The 17,585-nt window shown below is 42.8% G+C and overlaps 2 protein-coding genes and 2 long non-coding RNA genes across 4 annotated transcripts; 3 read left to right on the top strand and 1 right to left on the bottom strand.

Annotated features, from left to right (window-relative positions):
• Positions 1-3,990: 3,990 nt before the first annotated feature.
• LOC306837165 (uncharacterized protein) lies at positions 3,991-4,821 on the bottom strand. Its single transcript, XM_079364717.1, has 3 exons — positions 4,675-4,821; positions 4,271-4,591; positions 3,991-4,145 (listed from the first exon to the last, which is right to left on the bottom strand). Exons 1-3 carry the CDS (start codon positions 4,795-4,797, stop codon positions 4,140-4,142), a joined length of 450 nt encoding a protein of 149 aa, XP_079220843.1. The 5' UTR covers positions 4,798-4,821; the 3' UTR covers positions 3,991-4,139.
• A 785-nt stretch (positions 4,822-5,606) lies between these two features.
• On the top strand, positions 5,607-10,160 carry LOC306837516 (cyclin-I-like). Its single transcript, XM_079365248.1, has 7 exons — positions 5,607-5,738; positions 6,313-6,453; positions 7,316-7,444; positions 7,575-7,676; positions 8,520-8,685; positions 8,803-8,987; positions 9,139-10,160. The coding sequence occupies exons 1-7, from the start codon at positions 5,622-5,624 to the stop codon at positions 9,355-9,357; spliced, it is 1,059 nt and encodes a 352-aa protein (XP_079221374.1). The 5' UTR covers positions 5,607-5,621; the 3' UTR covers positions 9,358-10,160.
• Positions 10,161-12,047: 1,887 nt separating this feature from the next.
• On the top strand, positions 12,048-13,433 carry LOC306837079. Its single transcript, XR_013780865.1, has 3 exons — positions 12,048-12,113; positions 13,019-13,063; positions 13,170-13,433. It is a non-coding gene; the product is annotated as an uncharacterized lncRNA (long non-coding RNA).
• A 3-nt stretch (positions 13,434-13,436) lies between these two features.
• Positions 13,437-14,458, top strand: LOC306837078. Its single transcript, XR_013780864.1, has 3 exons — positions 13,437-13,683; positions 13,870-13,962; positions 14,425-14,458. It is a non-coding gene; the product is annotated as an uncharacterized lncRNA (long non-coding RNA).
• Positions 14,459-17,585: the final 3,127 nt, after the last annotated feature.

Genomic DNA, 17,585 nt, shown 5'->3' with positions numbered 1-17,585 from the left:
CCCCGTGTACGGACGGCGGAGCCCAGCAACACAGACGGGGGAACCTGGCTCCACTCCCTCCAAAAGCAGATGACACCATTGAGTCTGCAAGGGTGGTGGGCTGGACTCACTCGGGACAACTTCTGCCATGTCCCTGTTACACTGGCGGAGACCCAGCGCATAGCCAGGGGTGACGACTCGGCCCTGGAGACGGAAAAGGCCCCCGGGTCGCCTCAGGGACTTTGTTTGTGATCCCTCGGGGCGAGGGATTCAGTAAGGGGGGGACAGTGTAACGGTTCATGTTGTAAAGTCAGTAGTTGATTATGTGTTTCGTGTGAACCACTCTCTACGGGACAAATCGACCCTCTCGTATTTGTTCAAACAACAAAAGTTATTTTAATGACATTTACATAAAGTACTGACCCCTAAGCAGACAAACGTACAGTGTTCTCCTGTGACCGCTACATTCCTGTTTTTATTATTATTATAATTTATCTCTGGGTTGACACTCCGGCTTTCATGCATTAAGTCAAATCTGGGTTTTTTTCCTCAAGAAATTAATTCGTTAATGAAAGAAAACAGGAGCCACTCGCGATATGGACATTCCTGCCATCCACTCATGGGTCATTTTACAGTCCATGGTCATGAGCCACTTTCGGGCCTTGTAAAAAAGATTGTAAAATTGACAGTAAAGTGCTGTAAAATCATGACAGCAAAAACATGTAAACAGGAAAACAACAAAACAATGTTCAACTGACTGAAATATTTTGTGAAATACAGAACTAAACCCAACTGTTAATTTTAAAGCAAAAATATGTGAACATAATCACATTTCTTTGTAGAATCTACATACTAATGTAACTTTAACTAAGAAGACCTGTAATACAAAAAACAATACAGTACAGTTAAAACTACAACATGAGAGTGTTAAAATGCTTTTTTTTTGGTCAAGTTATTTCTTTTTTACAGAAAGAAACTGTTTAGCATGATCATTTGTATAATGCACATTGCAAACTACTTTAAAGGGAAAATAAATAGGTTAGAGCTGTAAAGTTGAAGGATTACAAATGGAGATTGTCATTTGGAGCCATGGGCCAGTGTTGTGTTGCATTGTTTAGATGCAAAATGATAACTATACCAAATTCCCTTTCACTTTGTCTTGTTAAAAAGAACTACAACAACAACAACAAACAGCATACATCATTATAATTTCTTATTTTCATTACGTGATTTATTTATTCGAAAAACAGAACCTTATGGCAGGCCAGCTTTGACCATTTGTGATTCGTCACTCTGCATTTCATAAAATATATAAAGAGGCTTGTAGTTTATATTTTTAAACAATTTAACAATTTTGTCCCTAAGTGACAAAATAACTTAGAAGTGTTTCAAACATCACCACAGTGTTAAACTAAAATATTCCTGAATTACTGAATAACAATGTAAAAGACTGTATTTAAATTAAGTTTAATGTTGTCATCAATGTTGTTTTCTCCAGGTAAGTGCACCATAGATGGTTATGAAATTATGGCTAATAACATCCACTGTGGAAAAACAGTCTATGGGAAAAACATTTATTTCATTGCACCACTGAACCATCGCGAGAGGATGCGGTACTCGCTTTTCAAAGTAGCTCGTGCCCAGCCTGGCATTTCATGCAGGTCTGTGTCTACTGCTCTGTGCGTCACGGCCTCATGCTGCTACAACTTGGAGCTGCGAAAGAAAAACAACACTTGGAGCTGCGATGACGTAATACTTGTAAGTATAACATTGACGTTGTATAAAATTGTTCTGCTCAATTACTAAAGTCACCTGTAAGATAAATAAAATACTACCTCTGTTTGTGAGCGCAGTTAAAACACTGACTGGCGGGGCTAACTCGACTGGGCAGTTTTGAGGTAAAATTAGCTGATTCTTTGGCACCAAAACACACACACGTAATGTAAATTGGCGCTGACTCTAAGCTAGCATTTTGTTATTCAGCGTGTTTGTTGCTAAAATCCTTATGTTCGGATTTTTCATGGGGCTTTGCTTTGCAATTGTGCAATAGGCGTTCTTGTGTGTACCGGCAAGCTAGCAAGAGAAGTCGACGTTTTTTTTCTACGTGTATTTCGCGCTTACAGCAGACGGGCATCATGTGAGTTTTCATGGCGAACTTAACTGAGCTTTTTTTCTAGTGCTTTGTCGGGGTAGTGCTTATTAGAGGAAATAATTAAATATCTGGTTTTGTGCCTCTGTAGGATTAGCTTTCGTTTTCACTGTAAAACACTATATTGTCCATTTTTTTCTCCGTTAATTAAATTTGTATGGGAGGGAAAAAGTGCCATTTTCTCCAACATTAGTCCATGTTATTTGTCAGTTTAGTTTGCTAAAAATGATTACTTGCGGGTTTTGCAGCAAAACACTAGAGACAACGAGGGGCTACGTGCTGCATTGTAGAGTTCATAGAAATGAACCCCATTGTCTTCTCAGTAACTGGTTGTAAAAATACATTTACTGTGAAATCGTCATTCACTGCTCATATGTCCAGGAAACATAGAGCATGCTCCATTGAAAGCATAAGTGACATTCAGAAAAAACATTTCTCAGTCTTCTGTTGTCGGTGCACGTGAAGATGCTCCCCAGAGTCCAAACGAAACACCAATGAATGAAAACACTGATCTGCCACAGAACTTCAGTGAGACCTTTCTTAGGAATGTGTGTTTATTTGACTTAAAACTGCAAGGGCAGACATTCAAAAAGATGTTTAAATACGTAGAGCCTCAAAAAATACTGTTGGGAACTGTGACATTCGTCAGGTCACGGATAGCCTATACTGCGTTTCTGGAGGACAAAGTAGAGCTGAGGCTTCTTCATGTGCACCTAGGTGACATTTATTTACAAAATAACAAAACAAACAATTTTAAAAACAACATGTCTGGCAGCATGCCCCGCAGAACCTCACCCTAGCCTCCCCCTGGCAGAGTGAGTGTGCTGCTTTTATACCAGCTGGTCCTCGTTAGGCCGGAACCTTCTCTCTTCTTCTCTTTCCCCAGGGACTCTTTTGGCTGGAACACCTTTTATCCCTGGTAATGGACATAGCTCCATTACATTTCCTCCCCCCTCTTTTAGGGCCACGCACCTCTAACTTTCATGAACCCTAGAGAGAGAGTCAGCCACCGTATTGGACTTGCCCGCCTTGTAGAAGACAGTGAAGCTGTAAGGTTGTAGAGCCAGGTACCAACCAGCGATTCTAGTGTTGGAGTCTTTCATTTTGTGGAGCCACTGAAGCGCACGATGGTCAGTTTCCAAGCTGAAGTGTCGCCCCAACAAATAGTACCTCAGTGACTCGATTGCCCACTTCATGGCCAAGCACTCTTTCTCCACGGTTGAATATCTGGTCTCTCTGTCAAGAAGTTTTCGGCTCAAAAAGGCAACAGGCCTCCTCTCCATCCACCTCCTGCAACAGAACTCCACCAAGGCCCACACCTGATGCATCCGTTTGCAGAATAAACGGTTGGTTGAAATCAGGGGTCTGCAGCGCTGTGTATACATTTATGGCTTCCTTGAGATCCCTGAAAGCAAGGTCACATTGATCACTCCATTTTACCTTTCTTGGTGATACATCTTTGGTGAGATCGTGGAGAACAGCTGCACGATCTGAAAAGCGAGGAAGGAATTTCCTGTACCAGCCCACCAGACCAATGAAACTCTTCACTTTCTTCTTTGTGGTTGGGATGGGGAAAGAATGGATTGCCTCCATTTTTCCCACCTGAGGTCTGAGCTTTCCATGGCCAATCACGAACCCGAGGTACTCCACTTCGCTCTGAGCCAGACAGCATTTCTGTGGGTTGATGGTTAGGCCAGCTGCTTTGATGCACTGCAGGACTCGTTGAAGATGATACATGTGTTCTTCCCAGGTTTGGCTGTAGATCACCACGTCGTCCAGATATGCAGCTGCAAACTCTGAAACATCTCTCAGCACATAGTCCATTAGCCTTTGAAACGTAGCGGGCGCCCCCTGGAGCCCAAATGGCATAACCCGAAATTGGTACATACCAAATGGAGTTTTGAATGCTGTCAGTTCACGGGCCTCAGATGCCAGTGCCACTTGCCAGTAGCCCTTGCTCAGGTCTAAGGTGGAGATGTATTCGGCTCGTCCCACTCGCTCCACCAGCTCATCAATCCTGGGCATGGGGTACGGGTCACACAATGACACAGCATTCAAGTAACGAAAGTCTATGCAAAATCTCAGTGAGCCATCTTTCTTTGGTACTAGAACCACTGGACTGCACCAGTCACTACTGGATACCTCAATTATACCGAGTTCAAGCATCAATTTGATCTCCTTCTTCAGCACCGACACCAGTCGCTCTGGGATTCTGTAGCTCTTCTGACGTGGTGGCGCCTCCACCTTCAGCCGGATGTTGTGCTGTACCAGGTCAGTGTAGCCCGGGGTGTCTTTGAAGAGCTCTGGGTCAATAAGTGGAGTCACCTCTTTCTGCTGAGAAATAGAAAGGTGTGATGTGTCGATCACAGATGACTCACCCAGGCTTCCCGGTATGAATTTCTCTGGCATGTCTTCATCCTGTACTGCCCGGATCAACAGTTGAGGGACAGCTTCCTGGCGAGACTGAAATTCTTTTAACAAGTTCACATGAAATGTCTGGTGCTTTTTGGTTCTGTCAGGCATAAACAGTTCATATGTGAGCTTACCCACTTTTCTGGTGATTTCATAGGGACCGTACCACTTGGAGAGGAGTTTGCTGTCAGATGTGGGGAGGAGTAGGAGAACCTTTTGGCCTGGTTTGAAGCTTCGCTCTCTGGCTTTACGATCATACCATGTTTTCTGGTTTTGTTGAGCTACCTTCATGCTCTCTTGTGCCAGTGCGGGTTCAAATCAGGCCTGTGCCTGTTTTCCTGACACATCATTTTTCTCTCTTTCTCTTCCTGCCTGAGTTCGGTCTCTTATCTTGTGTGTCCTAGATCTTTAATAAAGACATAAAAAGCCCAAAATAAATCTTTAAAGACGGGAAAAAAAGGGTAGTTAGACAAAGTGTGCTGCACTCCACAGACAGAAAGTTCATGTTTGTAGCTGTGGAGTGAAACGCTGTGAGACTATCAGGGCCCTGGACTCTGTGTGCTCCTGATAAAGACTCACTTCAGACTGAAGTTCATCACGGACGTCTTATACAGTTTAGACTGTCCTATGATTTAGTGATCCCGACCTACATCAGTGATAAAAACTGCTACCATGACTTTTTATTTTTCTGAACAGAAACACAGCACACAACATCAGGAAGATTAAACGATAGCACTGAGATGAAAAAGTAAAGTAAGGGGATATGATGTAATGTTCAAAAACAATATGAAGGCAGCACATCTCAAGTTAAGGAGGACCAAACATCGACTGACTCGATCTTTTTGATTTATTTTAAATGCTTTTTTTAATTCCTGAGGGGGAAATTCTTGTTTGGTTTTTATCTGGTCCAATCACTTCTATCTGAAGCAGTTCCACTGCCCGCTTCCATCGCTGCAACACCTGTTGACCTGATAACTGCTCTCATATCTGGCAAACCCAGGGGCGTCCAAAACGGCCATGCTGAATGAAAATGTCTCTCAGCATCCCGACAACTGAATCACATTCAGCAGCTCAAGTGTTCATGGATCAGATCTGTGGTGTTAACCTGACTGTTTGTCTTCAGGCTCGTCCAAAGTACCTCCGCTGCATCGCCATCGCCGCCTTCTTCCTGGCTGCCAAGACCTGCGAGGAAGACGAGGTGAGCACGCACGCACGCACACACACACACACACACACACACACACACACACACACACACACACACACACACACACACACACACACACACACACACACACACACACACACACACACACACATCAGAAAGTAGAGCTTCGTGTAAGCCGCATGTTTGATACAAAGCCTCGGATGAGAGGTGAACTGCTCTGATCAGCAGTTTTTGTTGAGTAAATTTCACACACAGGAATCGAGTGATCCATTGAAGCTTCACAAACACCTGAGAGATATGTTGCAGTTAAAAACACCTAAATCTGGTACAGAGACATTTGTTTTGACTGCAGCAACAGCTGAAAGCCAATGACAGTGCACGACACAGAGAGAGGGAAATATCGAGGGGAGGAGCGTAAAAAATGAACTGATTTTCTTTTCTTATTCATACTTTTTAAAACTTCAAATCGAAGCACAAAACAGCTTGGATCAGTCGCTCTTTCAAGTGTTTCTGGTTATTTTAGATCACAGAGGATCAATCATGTGACGTTAACTGAATTCTCACTGCGTGTGTGTGTGTGTGTGTGTGTGTGTCAGTGTGTCAGTGTGTGCCCTCTCTGAAGGAGCTGGTTGACTCCAGCAGCTGTGGCTGCTCCTCTGCAGAGATCCTGAGGATGGAGCGTCTCATCCTGGACAAACTGAACTGGGATCTGCACACCGCCACAGCACTGGACTTCCTGCACATTGTACGTCTTTTACACACACACACACACACACACACACACACACACACACATATGCAACCTTCACTGTGTCTCATATTATCTGATATTATTCTCTAGCTTTCTCTTGTTTGTGTTTGAGCCTTATTCATTCAGTGCAGCATGTGCCACCTGGTGGTAAAGAGATGTTACTGCACCTGACTTTGTACCTCTCTCTGCATGATATTTTGTTTGTTATTAAAGGAGCTCCCCTCCAGAATAAGCAATGAGTGGAACGATGTCATGTTCAGGAGTCGAATGTAAATCAGTTAATTTTCAGACAGTTGTAGCTTCTTTTTGGGATTTCAGCCTTTCCTTAGACGTTCTCAACACGTCTGCCTTTTTCCCTGCTATTATCATGAGCAACTACCATAAAATTCCCTCCATCGAACACACTTTTTTTTTCTCCATTTAAAAAGTTGACTACACATAAACTGGTGTGATCAATAAGCCAGAATAAACCGCTGACACAAGCAGCGCCATGACTGGAAGTGCAGAAGCAGCCACCATCACCCTCATGTGTATGGAAATGTTGAGCTGTGCTGGGACACGACACAGATCAGACTGGCAGCTTCTCTCCCTCATCAGGTCGTAGTCATGCGTTTAAAGAAGCGGTGATATACAGTTCAGTAAAGAGAGCTCGTGGAGCGCTCTGTTCACTGAAAGAGTCCTCGAAGTCAACGAGTGACCAGCGGAGGTGAAGTGCAATCTTAACACAATGAGACACGAGCTCAAACGCAGCATGCGACTCAGTCATGGATTCATGGCAGCACATGTCCAGCCCCAAACGTTCAGACTGTATGAAATAGACTCAGTACCTTGTAGTAATGGCGTTTCTTCCTCACAGTTCCATGCGATGGTGTTGTCGTGTCGTTCTGGGTTTTTGGACTCCATGTTGGGACTGAACCGCTCTCAGCACCTGTCCATGCTCACTCGACGGCTCTACCAGTGTCTGTCTGACCACACACTCGTACAGGTACACACACACACACCTTCACTTCATCCCTGTGGAAATCTCTGCTCTGCTGCTGTCAACTAAAAGCAAAGCTGCTTTTTTTCCACCTGCCTGAAAACTGACCAAGTTTGACCCTCATGTGCTCCCGTAGCTGAGAGGATCCATGCTGGCCTTGGCCCTCATCACTCTGGAGCTGGAGACCTGCTGTCCTGACTGGCTGGCTCTCACCATCGAGCTGCTGAAGAAGGCACAGGTACCCAAGTCAATCTGCAAGTGTTCCGTTTGGATCAGCAGCAGCACAGAAGGCTCAAAGAAAGATCAAGAAAAGACGTCAACTTGAAAATAAAATCTTAAAAAAAAACTTCAGAAACTTGTAAAGGAAACTAAAGGGGGTCATGTTGCACGCCCCATGTAAAGAGGCTGTAGTCCTCATTGGGTTTGAATCTGACCTCTGCCCCTTCTTGCATGTCGTCCTCCGCTCTCTCTCTCCTCCCGACGTTTCCTGTCTCTTCAGCTGTCCAAAACCAACAGCACACTGAGCTTCAAAATCTCTTTTTACTCCGCTTTAACTCATCCGCTCAGGTAAACGTATTTAGTACGAGTCGCTGAATGAGAAGACTAATGCAGTGCGGGGTCAGCCCAGCAGAGGGCGCTAAACAGGCAGTCGAAGTGATTCAGAGTCAGAACAGAGGAGGTCATATTTACACAGCGCTTGAACAAACTGAAACTACAAAGAGTTTGTTTTTTTTCGGTGATCTCCTGTGTTTGCCTTCCCTGCTCCTTCTTTAGATCCAAAAGTCAATAAATGATACTTGCATATTTGTCCTCAAGCTGTTTGTCATCTTGGGGAGATGAATGTTTGCTGTTTATTGTACACAGGAAGGTCAGGAGCGCTGACATCGTGGTTGTTGATCTTAACAACGAGACTCATCATTTCAGTGATTGTTGATTCTTCAGTTTATCTCTTTGAGCTTTAATTTAGAGCACGCTGATTTAGATATGAATCCACCAGCTTCTCTGGATGAGCATAAAAACCAAAACTTTTTATCTGAATAAGTCTCGTCTGTTATCCCTCCCTCCTCTTCTTGTCTCTCAGATCGACAGCTCCGAGTTGATTCGAAGCCGAGAGCTGGTGGCTCGTAGTCTGTCCACACTTAAGGCTTCCCTGCCTCCCAACACTGTCTACATCTACCAACCCCTGCAGAGCCCGACCAGCCTGCAGCCTCCGGACCAGGACCCCACACTCCGCTGCTGCACACTGGGTACGTTAAAGGGACGCTGCCCGAGGTTTTCCACATCAAAGTCTAGTCCCAGGTGTGAACATGTGTGTGTCTGGAGTCGGTCCTTTAACTATTCAAGCATTTCTGTATCTTCTCCAGGGATCAGAAACTCCACCGCCGAGTCTTCTAGGGACCACGCCGTCATCACCGCTGCTCCACAGGAGCAAATAACACCTGGCTCCTCCACTGACATCCCAGAGCTGCTCTCTCCACCCAAAAACTTCCACCAACTTAACCACCTGCAGAAGGTCACACTGCGCTGCAAATCCTCCTCCAAACGCAAGGTACCACCATCTCTCTCTTTCTCTCTTCCACACTTGCAGACTGCAATACCTCAAGTGTCCACTTGAGGCTTGATGCAAAAAGCCGATAAATTGTCCCCATTTAAGTCCCATCTTCAAAAGCCCGTCGCTACATAACCGTCTGTGTGTCCAGGTGGAGGAGATGGAGGTAGATGAGTTCTTCGACGGCATCAAACGACTCTACAACGAAGACGTTACTTCCACAGCCGTCCAAGAGGGGGCGACACCTGCAGCGGGGGCGCCAGCAACAGAAGGAGGAGGAGGAGGTCTGGGTGTCTGCAGTGTCCTGTTATCCAGACAGGAAGGCAGCCGTTCCCCCTGCCCGCCTCTGCAGCCAGTCAGTGCCTCCTAGAGACCAAACAGGAACCAAAACCGCCTTCACGCGCTCGCCATCTTTATTTTTCAAATTCAAGTCCACAAATGAGGCAGCAGCGATGGGCAACTGCCCCAGCAACAATGAAAGAGACGACTTGTACTCAAGGTTCTCATTTGCATTAAAGCAATATAAAGGCAGCTCCTGTGGAAAGGTTGCTCATCAGAGAAAAGCGTGGCACGCCAAGAGAACGTTCACGTTGGTCACACAAAGTGGACGCTGATAAAGACGGTTTCAGTGGTGAAGACGGTTTTGGTTTCAGTACAAACGACCCCGAGCTGCTCAGTCGTCCCGAGGTCAGCCGCCATCGTCCCCTCAGCCGGGAAAAACAGAGCCCAAAAAAAGTTTAAACATTTAAAAACTAAAAAACGTGCTGCTGCTACTATCTTAATAATTATATTTGTTCAACACAAAAACAATATTACAGAAATGTAAAAAAAAACAAAAAAAATTTACATGTATCAAGAAAACCTAGAACTAATGTCTTGAATCCCCGTGTCTCACTCTGTCAATGTTCGTCAACTTATATTTGTTTTTCACATCTTCATCTTTCCATTTTCATATTTCTGTTTTTATTCCGACTTCTTCTCTTTCCTCCCTCCCTCTGCATGTCGTCATCTCTGTAGCCTCTGCTTAGAGTGGAAATCACATGTATGAATGTTGCTCAGTAGACGATTATCTGTCATATTCACCCAGATAGAAAAATGTTTGTTTGTTTCGAGTGAAGTGTGATTTGATTGTTAATAAGATGCTAATATAAAGATCCCTCCTCTGATGTTCCTCTTCCCCCTCTCAGCGTGTGGTGACGCCTCGTCTGAATCAAACGTTCTCAGCTTGTTTTATTCCTTCTGCAGAAGTCTTGACTTCAACGTGAAGTCTTGGGTCGAGCCTGGTCCCCTTCTCCCATCGGACCGAGAGTCTTGACGATCTGGAACACTTTTTAGCTTGCTCAATTTCCAATCAAATTTGAGTTGGGCATGATGTAAATCAATTTAGCTTAATAACCAAAATATCGGACACCAACATAGTGTGCAGGCAGCCTGCACCCAGCACGCACACACACATGCTGGAGGCTGCACTATGTTGGTGTCAGAGGGACGAACCACTTGGACCATCCAACCAACTAGCCCTCCTATCTAAAGTGCATGTTTTGATGATTGTGGGAGGAAGCCGGATTACCCGTGAACCCACACCTCAAGGGAAGAACATGCAAACTCCCCATAGAGGCCCCCCTGGAACACAAGGCCCCAGAGAGTTCTTTTAAATGTTTGGTTTGAAAGAGCCTCTACTTATAACCTCGGTTGGCTTGTTCTGTGACGTCAAGAGTCACGTCATTAATCAGCCTGCAGAAAGCCTCTGTACAGTCTCAACACGTTGTGACGTCACGCTCCGGCTCCAGTATGGTCTAAAACCGATGGGAGGTGGTGCACACATAAAGGTGCTCCTAAGTTGTGACATCACTAAAGCAGTCCACATTTCAATGCTTTAATGAGCCAAACTTAAAGAAAGCTTGTGGTGAACGATCAGCTACTTAGAGGAGCTTACCCATATTATAGAAGATTATTATTAATACTGTGAGCCATATCGATAAGTGAGATGCTATTATTTGACGGCATCTTATAATGATGTGTCTGAACCTAATGATGTTTCTCACAGACTGGGAGGGGCTAAGAGAGTTTAGTGCAAATCAAATAAATGTCTTTAAAATAATAAACAACAACATAACATCAAACACGACTGCAAGATGTGCTCCAAATTATTTAGACTGGCTGTGAATCATATTTTGTTGAGCATGAATGGGTGACCTGTGTATAGTCACTGAACTATTTCACAGTGAGGGCAATAAACTGATGAAGTAAACAAACAAAGTATAGATAATAAATACATGTGTAACCTCCTGCCTGATAAGAGGGGGACACGTTCTGTCCTTAACAATGTCCGAACATCAACAGAACTTTCCATATCTTTCATTATTCATACATTGGCACACCTGGCTCCACCTAGTGTTACATTTCTGAATTACAAACAAAATATTCAAAGCAAACAGATTTCTCAAACCGAGATAAATGAACAAGTAAAGCCCAATTAGCTCCAAACAGTATTATCTATCTATCTGTAAATATCTCTTTAGCCTATGTTTCTATAGGCTATATGTTGGTTTGCATATTTTGTACCTGTGCTTGCGTGCGCGTGTATCTGTGCTTACACGTACAGCTATTTGGTTGGATGGTCGGATTCGTCCGTGCGCGCGCAGACGCACATGCACATGCACACACACGCACATGCGCACACACACACACGCACACACGCTGCACTCTATGTTGGTGTCCGATAGACGGACGAATCCAACCACCCAACCAGCCCTGTGTGTTTGGGTGCGCGTGTGTGTTTCGTCTGGTTGGACAAAAGCATATTATAGAAGATTATTATTAATACACTCAAAAAACTGATTCAAGCCCTTCTTAGATGTGACACACTTAAGTATTGTTGAATTTATTAAAAAATATCGGGTTTTAAAATATAGACAGATATATTTAGTCAGTGAAACATAAACTTTCTCATAATTGATCCTGTGGGATTGATTTGATGTTGATTAACGCAAAATAAATGAGTTCAGAATTTGGAGCCGCCCTTTGCGCATGCGCATAATCTTCGCGGACATAACGTCTTTCGGCTGGATTAGACCACATCAACCGTAATCGGGAAACCTGCAGCAGGTTGGAGCTCGGTCTTTGGTAAGTATTAATTGTTTTTTATAACTGTAATACTGTAGACTGTACCGCTGGTGTATTCAGTGCTATATACCACAATTCGTGTAATGTTTGTGGGGGTGAACTTTACTTTTAAAGTCCGAGTTTGCGTGCTAGCTTGGTAACCTCCAACATGGCCGCTAGTTTAATAGTCCAGAAATGAACACGGCAGTCGGAAAACTGCACGATGATTGTGAGGTGAACGAATTTGCCCTCACTTATTATATAACATAAGTCAGGCCGGGATGAACGTGAGGACCAGCGTGAGCGGGTAAGATTATTGACTCGACAGTCGGAGATAAATGCATGTAATGTCTGCCCATGTAGTTTTACTTTATTCAATGTGTGTGCTTCCGCTGGGTCCGCTGCGTTGCGTGTCAGCTCCGGCACTCCGGAGACTGCCTGTATGTGTGTTTGAATGCGTGTTTATAAGGATTATATAGTGTTTTATACCTCATAAAGAGTATTATCTCGCGCTATCGCGAGTGACTCTGGTTGAAGTTCAGGCACCAGATCCTGTTGGTGTTGAGCTTGCCCTGTTTTGTTGAACTCCATCATCTCCGCCGGTCTCTGCCTCTTTCACACCCTCTCTCCTTCAGTAAAGCTGTCGATTAAGCAGTAAATGTAGATTCTAGGTTATAGATGGTCAGTGAATACATGCAGGAAGGTTAATATTGTTCCTGTGTTTATTTTAATAAAATGGCAGAATTTAAAATAATCTCATGTCTTGAATTTAATTATTGAAACTTAATTGTTTGTCAAATAATGGGTAGCCTATTCTAAATGTTATCTTGTTTTATTGGTCAGAGCTTTAATTCAATTGCAACTTGTCTGCATTTCTGGGTATTCTGGTACTTGCACTCACAACTTAATGTTATCATCTTTTGCAGATTGATCTTTTTTTTCAAGCTTCATGTGGCAGCCTCTTAGTGATTGTAAGTAATAGGTTATGTGTTTAATGCTGGTACAAGCTGATCTCTATCATTGTCATCCTTTTGATGTGATGTTATATATGCTAATTCTCTTTATTCTCTATTTCAGGACTATGAACGTGGCAGTGTAAAGAATGCAGTTTGGAACTATCTAGCAGGTATTTGTTGTTGCAGCATTTTAGGCAGACTCACGGGCATTTAAGGGGCAGTTATCGCTATCCATGTCCATATGCAGATTGCCCATGCAGGTTTTAGTACATGGAGTAAGCTACTAAATCATACATACAAAGTTCATGGTAAACAGCAAACTCCCAAAACAGCAGAAGTAGCTACATTCAAGTGTCATGAACAGAGGCCCATGATTGAGGAATTCCAGCAGAGTGAAGTAAGTTAACTTGTAACTTGTATTGATATTTAACTGTAAGAAAATGGTAATTTTTTCTAAAGATTTTTAAAAATATATTTTTCAGATTAATGAGGAGTTCTTGCGGATCACTACAAAGCCACTGAAGTCAAAGTTTATGTCACAACTGGACCACTTTTCACTCAAGTTGATGCAGATCTTCAAAAGCAAAGGAGTGAAGGGGCAACAAATCAAAGACGTTCTGGCAAAAATAGATTTGGTAAGTAGAAATACTCGAACCGTTTTTATATATATATATATATATATATATATATATATATGTATGTGTGTGTGTGTTAGTTTATCTTGTTTTTTCACACCCTCTAGTCAACTTGCCCCCCTCCCTGTGCCACTGTTGCACCAATATTTAGCCAAATTCTGTTTTGATTTTTCACCCCTGCTTTAGTGTGACGACATTGACACCAGGAGGGAGTGCATCCTGAGAAGCCTTGTTATCTACCTCAATGAAGATCCAGACACTTTCTTCGAGGAATATCTGGTAAGTCAATAGTTCGTCTTACACAGTAGCATGAAATAGTGTTACAGATTCATATTTACATATATTGTGGTCCTTTGAGCTCAACACACTACAACTTTTTGGCATTTTGTAAACAATGTGGCTCTTTGAATTTTTATTTTGGTTTGAAATCACTGGTAGGTGCAAGAAAAGACAGAGTTAGAGTCTCCTAAGCTGATAGTGGCAAATGGTCGGAGGCCCTGTGGAGTAAAACAGCTATTTCTGTCCCACAGGTCCATCTCTATAGGGATGTGGTTGCCTAAAGGATCATTTAGCAGCAATTGCATTATGTTCATGGCTGCTTGCTGAAGTTATTTACTGGCCCAATGTCAAACATATTATTTTATATATATATATATATATAAAACAAAACAGTTGATTTTCTGTTAGTGGTGTTCAGCCTTTTATCTAATACAAGTGTTATGTTTTTGTGTTGTTGTTCAGGCCTCCGCCACTGAGGATGCAGAAAGGGACATTGATCCTCATGGTCATGGGGATATACATAATCCGTGGAGATGGCGAGAGGCAGCCAGAGGATGTGGGAGTTGTTATCGAAGGCATCAAAGTCCTGAGCAACGTGGACAGTGTCATCATGGGGGTCATAATGATGTTTGGGCTCATTTATGCCCTGGATCTAAACTTTCCAGACAACCTCAAGTACACATTTGAGTTTTTCTAGAAGATCCTAATGAACCTGGATGGGCACAAGCTGAACACAAAGATACAGCAGCTGAAAAATGAGGTGAACACTTGTTGGCAAAGTTCATCATCGGATCTTTATTTTTGGTTGTATTGTTCTTGCCTTCATTTTCACCCCATATAAAGACAATCTATGACCTACAACATTTTGGACTTGAGAATTGACTCAGAATTGACTTAAGTTACAGGGAAGAAGAGGCTGTTTATTGAACTGCTGGAAGTACACGATCAACATCATATGCAGTCATGGGGAGTGGAGAGAGATTACGGGGGTTTAGACTGGATGAACAGTTTGCTCACTTTACCTCCACATTTTATCTCTGAGTGTGACTACCCTCCACACTTCTCACATCCATTGTCTCCTCCATCACTCATGTCAGGATAAATGGAGTTCGTTTCATGTTTTGTTTTTACTGGCTTACATTCAAAGGACATTTTCTACTAGCATCCCATTAATATCAGATTCCTGGTCTGTGAATGTTAATTTTCTTATTTTTGTTTGTTGCCAATTTGATCCATGGGAATTTAGTTTTTGCCTTGTTTTCTTTTCTTTATCTCTAGTACATTAAGGCTAATGGCTTTTGTAACGACTGTTTCATTAACTCAACAATACTTGTCAGCTTTTCAACCTTTTCTGTTAACTGCTGTATTGTGTCCATTTTAGGTTTTCTTCCTGTGCTTTCCTCCTTCACGCTAGGACACTGAGTTGCATTTATCTCAACCTGAGTACTGTGCACATTTGTGTGCTTTTGACGAGTGACTGGACCATGGCGACGCTGTCTTTCACTTTCATCACTCATCACCTTTTTCAGTTGTTTCAGGATAGCTTCATCAGTGACTGTAGTATCTTCAAGCAGTGGTTTTAGCTCCCTTTGAATGTCACCATGTCTGTGCCCTAGACCTTGATATACAGTGTGGAGAAAAACATCTTGGACCGTGCTGGCAGAGTATTTTATGTCTGTGTCTGTGTGTTTCGAAGCAAGCAAGATCTTCTGTTTCAGTCCTATGACTCTATATAAGAACTGTTGGGGTGTCTCATTGTCATTTTGTTTGGTGCACATTAACTCTTGGAAAAGCTCTGTGTTGTTTTGTTCACCAAGGTGAGAGTGTAGGAAGTCTTTAAGCTCCTCTACTGTAAGTTCATCTTTGTTCATTAGCATGTCCTTGACATTTCCAGGCTTGATGACTTGGAGGACAGCTCTGACAATTTCAGCATCACTAAACTGTTCTTTAAAAGCTTCTTTTATCTGGCGACAAATGTTGTTGTAACTAATGTCTGACCCCTGGTCTCCAATCTGACCCCCTTGAATCTTAAACTCTCTACGATGGAGATAAGACAGGTCTCTTAAGGAAAACCCATTGTCATGTGTTACATGTTTTGAGTGCTCAACAGGACTTTTAGCTGAATGTTGTGATACATTTCTACTTTGTGACCTGGACTGTGTCATTACAGGTGGCTGACATGCAGACTGATCAACGGATGTGGGCATGTACTGCATAATTTTCTGATTGAGCTCTTAAGTAATTTCTGCAGCTCTGTGTCATTCGCAACTGTACGATTAACATCTGCATGGTGAGTTGCCCTACCAAAAACAGGCTGTCTCTCATCTTCATCATCTACATGTAAAGCTAACTTGACATTACCCTTAGCTTGACTCTGTGCAATACCATCAGCATTAAACTGATCATCTGAATTTACTTTGGCTGCTATTTGTAATAGTGGCTCAGATACACGACTTTGAATGACTTCATCCACTACATCTTTCAAATTCATTGTTACAAACCCTGATCCTCGGATTCTAACAAGGGCTTACTGCACATGAAATTACTGATGTACTCAAAGCAACTGTCTTCATCCCCGAACTTGGGTCGAGCCTGGTCCCCTTCTCCCATCGGACCGAGAGTCTTGACGATCTGGAACACTTTTTAGCTTGCTCAATTTCCAATCAAATTTGAGTTGGGCATGATGTAAATCAATTTAGCTTAATAACCAAAATAATTTCATTTCCTTCTGCAGGTGGTTAAGTGTTTTATTCCTTCTGCAGAAGTCTTGACTTCAACATGCTGATTTATGGTTTGTTAAGAAGCCAAACAAACAAACTCCTTAGTTACTTCATCAGCTCTTAATACGCTGAGTTAATCTTTATAGTCTGTTACTGTTTACCTAAAAAAAAAAGGGTCGACAATCCTGCAGGACCTCCAGTACTTTTGGTCCAATCAGGGCCTTCTACTCCTGCTTTAACATCCAGGTTTGACTGAAGAACAGCACTCTGCTAAAGATCAGACGTCACTCAGAGTCGTGGTATTTAAATGTAATAGAACAACCTCGAGTAAATTGAAATATTCTAAGCTGAGAAACAGAAATGTGACGAGTGACGATCTTCACTTTGACGTTTAAATACTTAGCTGACAACGCCCTCTGTTTCCATCTCTTGAAGTTCTGTTGAATATCTATTTTTTGTTCCTGTAAAAAGCTCTGTTGATCCTGCTGGGGGAGGTTCTGGTGGCTGCTCCGGGTCCCTGAATGCACCACGGCACCAATGAATAAAGAGATAAGAGATTAAAACTGGCTGAGAATCATGTCTTCATTTTATCTCTCAAAACATTTAATGTTAGATGAACAGATAATTGTTGTCTCGCTGTAAGTGGATTGACATTAAAAGAGCTGATGTGTCCAGGGGTGACAAACAAACATGCAGGTAAAGGGTCAGAAAAATAGAATGAAGTTACACAAAGTCCAGAGTCAAATGGATTTTAAGACCCAGAGAGGAGTGGTGATGAAACAATTCTCCAGTCGCTGTTTATCAGTCAAAGGCCATTTCATCTACAGCCCTGTCCATCCATTCACTTTTCTAGACTACATCTAACCCACAACCTGTGTACCTACCTACCTACCAACCATTGTG

The sequence above is a fragment of the Symphodus melops genome, assembly GCF_947650265.1.
Source record: "Symphodus melops genome assembly, chromosome: 16".
NCBI classification, from domain to species: domain Eukaryota; kingdom Metazoa; phylum Chordata; class Actinopteri; order Labriformes; family Labridae; genus Symphodus; species Symphodus melops.
The sequence above is the reverse complement of the archived record's forward strand: the minus strand, read 5'-3'. Positions and strand labels throughout refer to the sequence as shown.